We start from the raw sequence: 15000 nt of genomic DNA, 5'->3' as shown, positions 1-15000 counted from the left end.
AGTAATCAATCAAAGTCGAAATACGGGTATGAAGAAAGGTACACGGGCGAATTGGAATCCAGACAGCATATAAGCCACCCACCACAGCTGTAGGGAAGGGTTCTCGTGTCGTCTCGAATGACGTAGAAGATTCACCGCGATCGCCGATCGCCAAGGTATAAATAACGGGGAAATCCAAGTCAAGGTAGGTAGGTAGGTAGGTATGGATTTAAGACATCCAGGCCGTTGTTGAAGGGGTGCTACTCGGATAGGCGAGTGAAGCAGGTGGAGGAACGGACTGATGTACGTGCGTGTGCAGCCGCCGGCTTTCAGGTGAGCCTGCGGTGACGTGTGACGTTGACCGCACAACGGCCGACCAATCGAAGGTTCGAGAAGTTCGATGAGCTCGATGGGAGGGGTGGTGATGCGGTCCCGGTCGTATGATTGCGCTGCGATATAGCTGGAAATGAGTTCCTAGAGCTGCAGAGGGCTTTTTTACCGTCTAGCTGTTGGATTGATGATGTTGTTTGCTTGGAGTCCTGGTCTTCCGCTTTGGGGGACCTGCGATAGGGTCACGTGATGGTCTCACGTGCCACGGTGTAGTCTGTGCAATGGAGCGGGGCGGAGTTTGCTTACAGCCTTATATAGTCTTGCTGGGACTGATTATCGTGGGGATTTCAACTAGAGGTGGGATATTGAGAGGGCAGTTCCCTATATTGGTCTCATTGGGGTTCTAGATAATGCATGCTGACTAGTGATTGGGTTGTAAGGTATCGAGAGACGGAGATTGTAGCTATTTACGATGTCATACGTCATGTGATTCTATACCATCCGCTGTTTCTCTCTCCCCACATCGTTCTCTTCTCTACTACCATGTGTGACTCATTCAACCACAATCCAATCCTTCACCACAGCACTCCCATTAACCACGCTTTCCCGCTGCTCCTCGGTGCACGTATCCTCCATGGCCAGCAAATAGCATGTCGGCGCGGGACTCTCCGGCACCTGGTTGGTAACATTCCAGGTCGACGACGGCCCCTCACTGGTATAGCTCGCATTGCGGGCCGTGTTAATCCTCCCTGTCGCCAGATCCCGGTTGAACTGCACCCGATTGAAGATCTCATATGCAGTCTGGGGCTGGTAAAACGGCACTTCGTGGCCTGCCTGGAAGACGCGCGTGAACGAGAAATTCCCATACTGCCGCACCATGCCTCCAACGTACGACGAGTTCGTCTGCACGTCCGCATACCCGGCAGCCTGGAACTTGTCCTTATCCACATAATCCACCGCCAGACTGACATCCTCGCCGCCGTTCCACGGACACGCATAGTCCCGGTCTCCGTACACCAAGGCCACCTTGATGCCCGAGTCAAGCAAGTAGCCGAGATCGCCCACCATCCCGCGAGTATCTGAGCGGGGATAGTCGCCTGTTGTGTGGAAACTCTCGTAGACCTTCTCCGCTGACATGGTGAAGTTGATCGGGACGCCCAGTGCGCTCTGCACCCAGGGTTGATTCAAGTATCCCACGTAGTACGGGAGGAGGAAAGAGTCGGGGTTGAAATGAGCGAAATCGTAGTACCCCCTGCCCGAGAAATTCGTGAAAGGTCCCTTGATCTCATTCAGGCAGTATCGGGATGCATCCTCGCAAATGCGATTCACCGTCTCATTATCCCCATACATCAAGGGATCACCCACTGCTTCCACATCCCGAGACTCCAGAATCATATCCCTGCACCCGCCGGGCCTGCTCCAAGCATGCATCGCCTTGTCATACACCGTCTTGTTGATCCCCTCGATCCCATACGTATTATTATACGCGATATTAGGGAACGAGGGGGTCTGGATCAACAGATCCACACACCCATTGATAATCCCTAACGTATCCAAATGAATAGGATGACCCTCGATAGCCCCCTCTTCAATCCTCTCATTCTGGTCCTGGAAGAAAGCCGTAAACGCTGGTCCGTACCGTCCGCCATACGACTCCGTCCAGATACTCACCCGGTCGTCATGGGGCCGGTACTCGGGAAATTCAGCGAACCAGGTCTGCGCGAATAGCCACAGCGCGCGCGCCGAATTGCTGGTGCTGTTCGTGGTTGCCTGGACCTCCTGGCTTGGGAATGTGCCCACGTAAAAGGTGTTGTTCTGCTCCGGAACAACCCCGTCCTCCCAAGATGCGACATCCAAGATCTCCGTGAGCTGATCATACGTACCATTGGTGGGTACGTCATAGCTGAACCCGACTTGGTTCGGCTGATCGATATACAGCATATTGGCGTAGTTGTTCCACGAGTATGGGTTCAGCTCCGTTGAATTCGAGTCGGGGTTCACCATACAGGGACCATTCTCCTGCAACAGGCCGATCATGGACGACCCACCGGGGCCGCCATTCATCCAAATGGATAGCGGTGCATTGAGGGGATTATTGCGAGACTCAAAGAACCAAAAGAATGTATTGATGGGGTAGTCCTGGGCGATGCCGAGGGAGTTGAGTGTCCCAGGGGGAAGATGGACGTAGCCGGAGTATGATTTGACGCCGGGAGTGGTTTCGCATATTCCGGGCTAGTACAGTAAACATCAAAATATCCCTTGATTATGGACCAAGTACCTTGGTAGACTCACCTCTTTGTACGAGATCTTGACCCCCTCGTACTGCTTCGAATGCACGACCTTCAATCCCTCGGGCGTGGGCGGGAAATACTGGCCCGCGACGGCACCGGCCCCAGCCAATACGGCCACAACAGAGGCAAGAAAAGGCATGGCCAGACGCACGGGGATTTTTCTTTGTTCCTGGACAAAGAAACGGCGGCGGCGAAGGAGTTAGTTAAATAGGAGTGTCTGGATGGTGCACACTAGCTTGTGATAGCGCAATCGGAAAGCGATAAACCCCGGCGGATCGCCGTGTCACGATAATCGACTGCGATCGTCCATGACTCCACCGGATGCTGGCTGACTGGCAGCGATCCTGCCGGGCCCGAGTCTATTTGCCTGTCAAACCCTCCCACCAGAAAACCTTGATGCGACGGGCATGGTATGATCGGTTCGTTGATGTTCACTGGTTGGGAGCGCGTGATGATGTAGGTGGCTCGGTTGGAAATCGGCTTCAACGCGTTCTTGGTTGCTTGGCTGAATTGGCAGTGCCAGGTGAGTTATTATGGAGATTGGATATTACCACAGAAAATGCACCTCGTTCTGACTAGCATAAGAAAAACCACGCGGGATATATTAACAAACAAGCCATGCATCGCATCTGTACCATCATCCCAGTATACAAACCGAGACGCCAGGTATCCATGCCCATGTCCAAACCAAAACCAGCACGCTAAGGCTAACATTACAATCACACAGAAAGCAGGAGAGTTGAGACTCTCAGCATACATAACAGCCGAAACACGGAATAAACAAGCCATGTGCAACGGGACCATGAAGAATATGCCAGAAGGAATATATACAAGGAGAAGAGACTGCCATCAAGAGTGGCACAGTTCACGCAGCTTGGGGGTGTACTGCAGCATGGGTTTGGACATCTTCGTCAGCAGTGATGGTTTTCGTGGGCACCAGCTCGAGGTCCGAGTTGGTCAGAGGCCAGTCCTCGGTCTCACGGATGCGGGTGGTGGTGCTCTCGTCAGATGAATCGTGACGACTCTCCGCATCGTGTCCCTTGACCTCAATCTCGGATGCCACGTCCGAGTCGTGTACACTGGACACGGAGTGGAATTCTTCCCGGTCGGGAGACAGCTTGTTCGACGACTCCGACAAGTCACTGTCTGAATCATTGCTCTTGTGATAGAGAGGCACCTCCGTGAAACCGTAGGTATGTCCAGGGCTCGACGCGACCGATCGTCGGCGGCTGTGAGAGAAAGGGATAGAGGTGGGTGAGTTGGGGGTCGAGCTCGAGAAGGAAACCGGCGTCCGCTGGGGGTTCCTTGGCGGCAGAGCCGGGGGGAGTCGCTTAGGGATCGTCACCAGCCGGGCACGGGTAAAGGTAGGAGACTGGCGTTTGAGCTCCGGGGGGATAGTGGAGTCTTCGGCCGCGACGGGGGAATGGGCGGCACTCTCGCGCTTCGAGACAGTAGCGCTGCTGACTTCGTGCACCTCCACATCGTCATCCACCACATCCCCCGCGTCGTCCATGTCATTCTGGACGCGGTACTCGTCCTGTTCGGGGATCACGGTATCCCAGCGATTCTCCTCGCTGTCCCACGGACTGGTTTCAGCACGATCCGACACGTCCCGGTAGCTCCGGGAAGAGGCACGGCTGATGGAGGTCGGGGCAGTAGTTGGGCCGTCATCGGTTTGGGTGCCTCGGTCCATACTGGCGTAACTCTGCACGCTCGCTCGCCAGCTGTTGCGTGGTGAACTATCAGTACTCCGTCGGAAGGTTGAATAGACGGGGCTGTTAGGACTCGGCTTGAACTCGAAAACTTCCTGGGACGGTCTGCTTTTCGATCCAGCCTCGCGAATGAAGAGACCCTCGGCTTCCAGAGCCTTGACCCCAAATGGGTCGGGATCCTCCGGATCAGGAATACCAAACGAGGGTACAGCCCCGAGATCAACATCCCCTGGGGTTTCGCCCGGAGGAAGCAGCTTCTCATCCACATTCGTGTTGCCCTCAGCCGCCTTGACGGTGTTGAGGAGGGTCTGGATCGCTGCAGGAGGATGCCTGGCCTTGCCCGCGAGGATGTCAGTGACCGATATGCGCTCGCCATAAAAGCGCTCGTTCTCATCGCTACGCTCGATGATGATGGTGCCATCCACTTGGACACCAGCGTACAGGCCACGGCTCTTCATATAGGTCCAGATGGGGGCTTGCCGCTTGTGCACCTCCGAGTCGAGGACGCCTCCCATGCCAACGGGACCGGCCGCTGCACTGACTTCTCCGCCCAATGTGCATCGCACCTTCTTGAAGGCCTCCAAAGCCTCATAGGTGTTGATGACCACGACACAGTCGTAGATATCCACGCCTGCCAGGAAGCCGATGCCGGCGGTGTGAAGCATGATACCAGAGGGCGGACTCCATTCGTTGGTTTCGGGGATGCGCGCCAGGAGCACGCCACTGCCACCCGAGCCACTGACCCAGAGACCAGTGCGCATGGTGGTAAAGATGGCGATACCTTTGGCTTTCTGGATGACCCGAGCCGGGATCTTCTTCAGGACCCGTTGTTTGCCCTTGGGGCGGTCCAGCTTGCCGGATTGCTTGCTGATGGAGCTGTCGGTGCTTTGCCGATCGGCATCATCGTTGGCGTAGAAACCATCCTTGCAGAAACTGCGCAGGATGCGCGCGGCTTTGTCACTTTCTTTATCGAGGGTCATGGGCCAAAAGGCCTCTGCGCCGACCCGGTAGGAGAGCCGGTTGACGGGGTCGCCCAGCTTATCGAGAGTGTGCCATGCTTTATCGAAACCCTTCTTGGAGGTACCTTTTGTCCTCTCCCACAGGGTGGAAGGCATGGTGGCGAGTCAGATCCCGCGGGGAATTACTGAGCTCACCAAGCAGAGTATGACAGGACTGGGTCCTGGGGAGGAAGAGGGCAGGAGAGTAAGTCTATAATGGCCGGTGCGGTAGCTGATGGACGAAGACGGCGAGCCGTAGTAAACAGGTGCTGCCCAATGCGGGAGGAATGTATGAGAGGCAGGAAAGGATGCAACTGAAGCTTCCAAGGTGACAACCGAGGAATGCGGGTCCGGAGGGGAGGAGGAATGCAGCAACTATAAGTGAAGAACATCAGTGATCTGGGGAGAGTACGGGCAGCGAGGGGGTGATATAACTGCAGCGGGCAGCTCGAAGAAATCTCCGTGATAGCCGTGTTCCAGACTCATCTGGCAGATGGGTGGCAAGCAACTGGCAACGGATACATACGAGAGCGAAGGAGGGGGAACCATGGAACGGGCAAATGGGATCGGGGCGGCTTACCTCCGGCTGAGCCTCGCCAGGGCCGAACAGGTTATCACGGCCAGGTGAACCACAGGGACGATCAGATGAGACCGCCTCTAATTTCCGTAGACAGAGCAGAGCAACAGGCCGACAGCCGGTTTATGTAGGAGGTGGGTAAGTAGGTAAGTAGGAGGTTCCAGGCAGGAGGCAGGAATCCCCAGAGTGGAGAGAGAGATCGACCGTCGCCCCGTCGGTCAGCGGTGGTAGGTAAATAGCAGCTAGAGAGGTGGGCGGATGTACGACACCAGGCTAATGCAGTGACGAGACGAGGGAGAAAAAAAGCAAGCAAGCAAGCCAGACGGAAAAACGGACGGGTGGACAACTGGACTATGTAGTAAATGATGGATGCGACCAGGCACGGATTCCACCCCGGCTGGGTCGGAAGGGCATGGTTGGACTGGAGTGGCTGGCCGGAGAAAGAGCCGAATGGCAGCGAGCGAAGAGTCAGTACTAGTCAGTCAGGCTGAACCAGATGACGACCGAGAGAGCCGGGGAGTAAGAAGAAGTGGTCCATCCGAGATGCATGGCATCATTTGGCAGGGCCGCGCAGTGCAGCGTAGCGTAGCGTCATCGTCATCGCATCGCCGCAAAGCCGATCGGATTAGATCCGGATCTATTTTTTCCCATCCGTTACTTGATTTATGTGTATTATTTTGATTTCTTTCTCTTCTTATACTCGATTCTCTTTCTATTTCACGTCTACAAAGTATCCAGAATCATAACCATCAGCATATCCACTGAAAATCTGAAAGAAAGAATGCCCAACGGGGCACAGCGTCATCTACGTACCCGATCCACTCACTAAGTCAATCACGATGGAGTAAAAAAAAGACCCTCAGCTAGTCAATTACCGTCCTAGTCGCAGTCGGCACGGTAGCCTAATTTCCTTCTTTCTTTTCTTCTTCAACCATTTATTTCAACTTCATAAATAGAATTAAAATTAAATTAGAAAAAAAAAAGATAAACTTCCACTAGATCCGTTTGAAATTTCCCCTCTCTTACCGGCCCATCCCTGCATCCCAAGGGATGTATCAACTTCTTCCCCGATGAATATGACAGATCCAATCGCTTGTTCTTCACGCTTCAACCCCAGCCAGCCTGGCCCTGGTTGGATCCATGGATCGAGCCCCCTTTGTATCCTGGCTTTCCCCTCGCTTCACTTGACCTTGTCGCCCCGGCAAAGAAAATTCTCTGCATTAGTCTCTACCATACCTATCTATCTACTAACCAAATAAGTAAGCAGGTAGGTTAAATCCATCTATCCATCCATCCGAACACCACACCCATCCATCCATCCATCCAATCAACCCTCCCCGATCCAATTAACTCAGATAGTAAAAAGGTCCCTGACATGTCCATTCCCCCCACCTCAATCAAGGTATACTAGTCCCACACCAGTAGTATCTACGGAGGACTCCTTCCATTTTCATCCCCATCGCTCGACTCCGTCCTTAGGCACAGTCTGTTGGCCCTGACCCGTTGGGCTGTGTTGCTCGGGATACTCCGTCCGTCCCTTTCTCTAACATCCCCTTTCCATCTCCTCAAACCTGAAAAAAGTAAAGCTACGCCGTAAAGTAAAACAACCCGGAGTGTGGCTCGGCTCGGCTCATTGTTCCCATCCATCCATCCATCCATCCATCCATCCATCCATCCATCCCATTGTCCAAACAAAACAAAACATAAAAAGTATATTCCATATAAAGTATAGGGTTTTGCGTTGGTTGGATTTGACTCGTCCAATCGAGCACACCCCGTGACTGACCACGGATCATGGAATACTATCTACCCGTATTGATTCCACAATTTGTGCGGGCTGAACTCTGTTCTTCCCATGTGCGTGCGACGACGTACAGGAGAGAGTGTGAAAAATTTTTCTCTTCGGTTGGATATATCATATGCCATGGGATGAATGGATGGGGCCACGAGGAGAGAGAGAGGATTGCGGTTATTGCGGTTCGTACCTAGCGTTCGTATCATATCATATTAATTATATCATATCATATCGGAGGCAGTTGGATGTTTTCGGCCGAGGGGGACGGGATTGGGTTGTAGATACTACTCTACTACTCAAAATTATACTGTAGTGAGGACTCCGTAGTTGGGTAGAATACTATAGAAGATAGGTAACTAGGTGAGTACTGACTGGGATGTAGGTTGTTTCATCCCCATACTAAGATATCCGTACTGATAGGTAGGTGAAACAGCACTGCACAGCCCAGAACACCCTCAAACATTCCACAATCCCTGACACTTGAAACACTCACAGCTGCCATCCCTGTTCATTACTACCTACTAGCTATTCTTAGACGAGGCAACTCCAACCGAACCATTCATCCTATTTGACGAGCGTAATGCCTAGGTATCTATCTACCCAGAGAGTCTAGTATACGCAACTAATCAAACTAAAACTAGATAGTTGGCTGGCTTCCCCGGTGACGATGGTAATCGATCGATGAGGTAAGAAGAGATAATTAATCGGAATGGATACATACATGCTCCGTGGTGGTAGTTCGCACTAGGAACCGTGCCGGATATGATACATCGGATTGCGGGTTCTGTCATTCGCTGGGAACTTAGCTTAGGGTTAGGGGTGCGTACCTAGGTGGGAGTGAGCTCTTGGATCTCGTGGAGGGGGATCGTGCAATAGGGGGAGGATTGGGTTGAGTTTATTGGGCTTAATTGCTTTACTTGGGGTATAGGATGAGTTGTAGGTATATAATTCTTTTGGTGTGCTGTTCTACTAAGTATATCAGCAATCCAATATGTGCTTAAAGGTTAGCGACCATCCTACAGTCCAAACCACCAATTCAGCTATGAACTATAGTATCATCTAGTCTCTGTATCAGGCATCCCATCCGGTTAGATCAACCGACTCATCCTAGCGCGTGCATGGTCTTGCTAGCACGGTGGTTCGAGTCAGCCGGCTGCGTCTGTCTTCTTCCGAGATCCCGATTCGTGTTCCTGGAGGATGGGTCCTGCCATTGCGGCGGATCCCCGGTCCGTGGACTAGTGCGTGCCAGCTGGCAGGGGCATATTGGACTGCAATGGCTCAATGAGGCAGTACTCCAACAGGTAGTTGCTAGGCAATAGCCAGATAGAGTTAAGCATAGAATCAAACATACACGTCAGGATTATGATCCGGAGTGATAAAGTCCAGCTGACACCGGACGCTCTAGTCGTAAACATACACAAGTACCTATCCATCCTGCTCCACCTTACAGGGCACCCAGCTCCTTCAGCTTGCCGATCAATCCATCGACATTCTCGACCTTGCCTCCTCCCTGGCGAGCCGGGGGTTCTGACGAGTTAGTCTGGAACAAGACTAAGGGGAAGAGTAAACTCACCAGTCACCTTCAGGGTCTTGAGACGTCTCTTATCCTCGACCCCGAAGTCCGCCAGCGTCTTCTTCTCCAACGGCTTCTTCTTGGCCTTCATGATGTTGGGCAGTGTAGCATAGCGCGGCGAGTTCAACCGCAAGTCCGTAGTGACCACCAGAGGCAGCTTAGCCCGCAGCGTCTCAACACCACCGTCCACCTCATGCGTCACCTCCACTGTGCCTTCCGCATCCTTGATCTCGACCTTGCTCGCCTGCGTCGCCTGAGGCCATCCCAACAGACCTGCCAGCATCTGGCCCGTCTGGCCCTGATCACCATCAATCGCCTGCTTGCCCAGCAGCACCAGATTAATGTTCTCGGACTTGACCACACCCTGCAGCATCTTGGCGATCGTCAGGGGCTCGGGGCCGCCATCGGCGCTGTCGCCGACGTCGACGTGGAATGCGCGGTCGGCGCCCATGGCCATGGCCGTGCGGAGGGTATCGGCGCACTTGGCTCCACCAGCGGAGAGGGCGAGAATGTTGTCGACCTTCATGGGGCTCTGGTTCTTGGCGCCGGATTCGCGCAGACGGATGGCTTCTTCGACGGAGATTTCATCGAACGGGTTTAGGGAGTGCTTGACACCGGCGATTTCGACACCGGTGTTGGCCTTGTTGACGCGGGGTTTGACCTGCATGAATTAGTGGAGTTCATTGTGCAACGTATTCCACCGTATAATAAGGAGGTGGCGAGTACGGGGAGGTCGACGACGGAGAATCAAGGACAGGGCGTGCGGGCGACTTCGGGGAAGCGACTCTTCACCGAAGACGGAGCAGGCGACAAAAACTCACCGCATAGTCGATCACCCGCTTGACGGGGACAAGGATTCGCAAGCTGCTGGCCATATTGATTGTGGTGCTGGGGAGGTCTCGGAGAAGAGTCAATGGAGGAGGGGCGGGACAGGGTCGTGAGGGGAATTGACACTTAAGGCGAGCAGAAGCGTGAAGAGAGGCCGATCCGACGGAGCAGCTGCCATCCGCGGCAGAAAGCAGGTGACCTGGGCGGAGAGCCCGAGCGGGCCGAAAGGCCAACCACCGCCGCTCTTCTCCCGCCTCCAGCCGAGGTTAGCCTATATGTCGGATGAACATGATCATGAAGCTGCTGGTATGTTGTGGTATACTAAGCTTATTTTAGATCTATCCATGTCCTGTTGGACGGATTCTCTATCTATGCATGCCAAGAGACCGAAATCACATGTGATCACGCCCATCACCATGTTTCCTGTTTATACCGCCCCGTCTTCTCCATGCCAAGGAGATACTGCTCGGCGCCTTGTTCGTTGAATCGGTCCGTTTCGACCTCTGCCCCATGCTGGAAGGCTTCCGTCAGCGCCTCCCGCACGGCCTTGGGCATCTGTCCGGAAGATCCACATATATATACCGATCCCGCCATGTCGTGCAACAGCTTGAAGAGCAGCGCATAGTTCTGTCGGATAACGTCTTGCACATAGACCTTCGCCTTTTGGTCTCGAGAGAATGCAGTGAGGACGTTCAACTTGATCAGCTTACCTAGCTGCTGCCATTCGTCCTCGAAGAAAAAGTCCGCCTCTCGGTTGCGACCGCCGTAGACCAGCAGCGTGGGTCCGATCGAGAGCTCCAGCCCGGGATTCTCCTCCTGATACGCCTTGATGATGGCAGCTTTCTCCCAGAGCATGGATCGCAGCGGTGCCAAACCGGTGCCGGGACCAATCAGGACCGTCGGCCCTACCAGCTGGTTGACGGAGGAATTGAGTCCTCCTCGCTGTAGCTGTACCTTTAATGTGCTTCCAGGTCGAAGCACCGAAATATACCGTGTGCAGACGCCCTGTCTGATCTTTTTGATCACGGTTTGGTATTTGACAATCGCAATCAGCACTTCGAACTTGGTGCCACCGCCAGCACTCTTCAACTCGCCACCACTGGCAATGCTAAACTGTCTTCCTTTGAGGATCGGGAACACTGAGACCGCATGCTGCCATGGAACCTTCACCGTATCAAATTCATGCAGTACTTCTAGAATACTACGTCTTGGACGGGTGGTATAATCCCATAGTTCATCCAGATACTCCGGACTAGTGTAGGTGAACTCGAGCAGGCGCTCCTTGTGCATCTCGTCACTCGTGTAGTGGGCAATCTCTGCAAAGAAGGACCGGCGTGGGATTGCCTGGATGTCCAGATAATCCGCGAGAAGGGCGCGCAGTGTTAGCTGCGGATACGACTCCAGGCCAAGGATGGGCGGAGAGGGGAGGTCTTCTGCAGGAATATGGCTGTTGGGGACCAAGGAAACCAGCTGATCAGCCTGCTCCTCCCAACCCATCATCTGGATTAGGGCATCGACATCGCTCGAGAAGTTCTTCGGTGTAATGCATATCATATCCCCAGGAACATAGGATGTGTGTTCCGGGACAGTAAGCAATACGTGGCGCACATCTTGCCAATGTGTTGATGGCGTCAACCGTTTGTTCTCTGTAAGCGTCGCTGTCAACGTATCGGGCAGTGGTCGTAGATCATGGTCTAGTCGAGTCAACTTTGGAAATTCATCCGGCGCAGCTTGGTATTCCTGGGTGCCAGAAACCATATGATCCTCTTTTATTTCTGTCGTATTTTGCTCCTGTAGCTCCAGGACCCATTTCGGCGGCAATTGAACGTCATCCGGTATCGGACCCAACCCTGAAGGAAGCGGATATGTCTCCAGCAAGTGTTTGCGCAGGTCCGTCAACCAGGGAATGAAAGTTCCCTCAAGCCTACACCAGTCAGCATGCATAAACCCAGTTCATCATATACAACCCACCCCTCCGGATGCTGCTGATCGGCCTCCCCAGCCCGATATATCTCATTCGCACCCAGCTGCAACAACCGCTTGTGCAACTTGCGCGCAGCCCAATTGAACCTGACAAGTCAGCCCTCATCCAACATCCCCACAATCGAGCAAACCCACTTCGGATACGAGCTATCCCCCAGCCCAAACGACGCAAAATTGACCCCCTCCAAGAACGTCGGAGGCAGTCTCTTCAGCAACAACGACCGCCAAAACGACCTCGCATTGACCGGGAAATCACCCTGACCCGTCGTCGAAACCACAAAAATAACAATTGTATGCAATTTCAGCACTTCCTACACTAAGTCATCAGCATTGGCGTGGCATTAGGGTGAGAAGCATACTGGCTTGTACTGATTCAGCTCGGCCACATGAGTTCGGAAATGCAGACGCTCGGCCAAGGCCCCCAGCTCCTCGGCCACCTCTTGGGAATTGCCGGTTTCCGAGCCATAGAGCACGAGAGCCGAGCGTCGCTGCTCGGGCTGGGTGCCGTTCATGCTGCGTGCCTGTGGTGTGGTCTTGTGGCTGAGGGGCTTATCGTCGCGGGTCCTCTTTTTTTTTACCCCTCGTTGATGGACCAGTTGGCGTGGTGCAGCGGGATGACGTCATCGGTTGACTGACGTGGAGGATCTGTTCCGTGGTACGGAGTAGTGCTATGTCGATGCTGAATGTATTGCATTGCAACAGTACATACCTTGTATCACTCGATAAAAGCTAGTAAGACACTACACAGTAGTACTTGTGCTCCATCCCAGCAGCACTCATCCCAACCCCATACACGCCAGTAAATATTACACTGCAGGCCAACCACTCCGCGCCTTAGCTTAATTGCTCATTACCTCGATTACCTCTCCACTCTGGGGTCTCAGAGGCCCGACTATCTAGCTACTAACTACTATATCAAAAATCCCGAGACACCCGTACCGGATCCACTCGCCCATATCCGATACGGACGCACTTAGTAGTATCTAGATACAGCCTCGCGGGCACCGATACCATCCTAAACCGGAAGGTTAAATGAGTCCCTGCTGTGCGGCTAGCATACTAAGCCATGGGGACTGGGCGCGCGAAACAATATTCCAAATTAGGTAGGTGAAATGAGAGATATGAAACCTGTATCATTTGGACGGTGGGAGAATAAAATATCGAGTAGCATAGATAGCATAGCAACTTAATATAAAAGACTGCCCATTTTCGGGAGCAGCAGGAGTGGGAAAAAACCACTCATTCATCCTCCTCCTCCTCCTCATCATCATCATCCAAGTCTGCCATGTCCAGCGCCCTTGAAGGAATCTACAACCCTGGAGTAGTAGACCCCGGGGTTCCCGTGCAAACCCCCACCGCACCATTCTGGCAATCAAGCCCTCATGCACGAGCATCCCATCAATCGCCCTGGCCCGGAGAGGGAGAGGGAGAGGTAGCAGATGTGATCATCATCGGCTCCGGAATCACAGGGATGACGCTCATCCGAACACTACTCGCGCTGCAACCGACACTCAACATCGTGCTTGTTGAGGCCCGCTCGCTCTGCTCCGGAGCAACGGGTCGAAACGGCGGCCACATCAAAACCATGACCTTTGCCATGTGGGAGGAACGGAAGCGGTCGTTTGGGATCGCCGAGGCGGTCCGGATCTCCGAGTTCGAGTTCAGTCATCTACAGACTATGGCTGATGCAATCGCCCAGGACGGCCTAACTGCCCACTGCGATCTTCAGTTCACGGAAGGCATTGAGGCGTACTATAGCCTGAAGTCCTTTGAAGATGGTCTTGCCGCACTGCGGGATATGCAGAACTATGTTCCGCGTTTGGCGGCCATGCACCGCGTTTATGCTGGGGAGGGGCTGGCGCAGTTGCAGAAGACGGTGGGCCTTGCATCATCTTCATCATCATCGCAGTGTGTTGGTGCGATTGGGGTTCCTGCTGCGTCATTATGGCCCTATAAGTGGGTGACCGGGGTATTGGGCCCGTTGATCGACTCCAGGAAGATCAATGTCCAGACGCAAACCACGGTGCAACAGGTTCTGGAGGAACCGGGAGACGACTTCGCCATTGTGCAGACGGATCGGGGCGAACTCAAAGGAAGACACATTGTGCATGCTACGAATGCCTGGATCGGACATCTCGTCCCCGAGCTACAGCCGTATATTTCACCCGTCCGCGGCAACGTCGTGCACTATGGGCCAGTGACTAGTACTGCCGAGGGCAGCCGTTCTCCGGGGGTGTCTGCGTTTGGCCTTAACCCGGAGTATTCTTACTGGCTTCGCTACGGCGACAAGGACTACGACTATATAATCCAGCGGAAGGATGGCGGGGTTGTGATTGGCCGTGCCAATACGGGCCGAATCGCAACGGCTGACGATAGTACGACTGATCTCGCGCCCATGGTCCATTTGCGTGGGGTGGGGGACGAGGTTGTGTCCTCTCCTGTGCTGGGGTCTTCGGCATATATCACGCATGGCTGGTCGGGGATTCTCGCCTTCAGTCAGGATGGGATGCCGTTTGCTGGTCGGCTGCTTGGTCGGGGTCGAGAACACCAGTGGGTGTGTGGGGGGTACCATGCTACGGGGATGATCAAGGCGTTTCGCACGGCACAGTTTGTTGCGGGCCTTATTGCCGGGGGTACGGTCCGGGATACACTTGGGGAAACTCCTCGGTCGATGCTTTTGACGGAGCAGAGGTTCAGGGCGCTGCGAAAATCACTCGAATTGGGGCAGCCCGTTCTCAACTCACCGAAGCTTTAACGTTCGCCTTGTCTTGTATGATCATCACGCGCTGCGCTGGATTTGATTTTATCGTGACCGGTGGAAGTGTAAAAAAGAAAGATAATGAACGAAATCGCTCGTAAGGTTGGAATATAGGATATGATACTCCGTACACACACACACACACACACACTTGATATATTACATGACAAAAACCC

General features: G+C 53.7%; 4 protein-coding genes across 4 annotated transcripts; 1 reads left to right on the top strand and 3 right to left on the bottom strand.

Annotated features, from left to right (window-relative positions):
- Positions 1–870: 870 nt before the first annotated feature.
- Positions 871–2957, bottom strand: cp1 (putative carboxypeptidase S1; the record flags this gene model as incomplete). The annotated part of the gene is made up of 2 exons (XM_025614561.1): positions 2602–2957; positions 871–2541 (listed from the first exon to the last, which is right to left on the bottom strand). Coding segments are annotated over exons 1-2 (1809 nt in total), but the record flags the coding sequence as incomplete, so codon positions are not given.
- Positions 2958–3140: 183 nt separating this feature from the next.
- On the bottom strand, positions 3141–5687 carry BO94DRAFT_535944 (lipid-binding SYLF domain-containing protein). The gene has a single exon (XM_025611903.1). It carries the CDS (start codon positions 5425–5427, stop codon positions 3466–3468), a length of 1962 nt encoding a protein of 653 aa, XP_025466814.1. The 5' UTR covers positions 5428–5687; the 3' UTR covers positions 3141–3465.
- Positions 5688–8675: 2988 nt separating this feature from the next.
- Positions 8676–12578, bottom strand: BO94DRAFT_518269 (uncharacterized protein; the record flags this gene model as incomplete). Its single annotated transcript, XM_025610026.1, has 7 exons — positions 8676–9209; positions 9256–9916; positions 10077–10254; positions 10517–11952; positions 12051–12153; positions 12202–12377; positions 12426–12578. The coding sequence occupies 7 exons, from the start codon at positions 12576–12578 to the stop codon at positions 9127–9129; spliced, it is 2790 nt and encodes a 929-aa protein (XP_025466813.1). The 3' UTR covers positions 8676–9126.
- Positions 12579–13351: 773 nt separating this feature from the next.
- BO94DRAFT_566526 (NAD(P)/FAD-dependent oxidoreductase) lies at positions 13352–14821 on the top strand (the record flags this gene model as incomplete). The annotated part of the gene is made up of 1 exon (XM_025614560.1): positions 13352–14821. The coding sequence occupies one exon, from the start codon at positions 13352–13354 to the stop codon at positions 14819–14821; it is 1470 nt and encodes a 489-aa protein (XP_025466812.1).
- Between the last annotated feature and the right edge of the window lie 179 nt (positions 14822–15000).

Source organism: Aspergillus sclerotioniger (genome assembly GCF_003184525.1).
Source record: "Aspergillus sclerotioniger CBS 115572 chromosome Unknown BO94scaffold_16, whole genome shotgun sequence".
Classification (NCBI taxonomy): Eukaryota; Fungi; Ascomycota; class Eurotiomycetes; order Eurotiales; family Aspergillaceae; genus Aspergillus; species Aspergillus sclerotioniger.
Note: the sequence above shows the minus strand (reverse complement) of the source record. Positions and strands in the feature narration are given on the sequence as shown.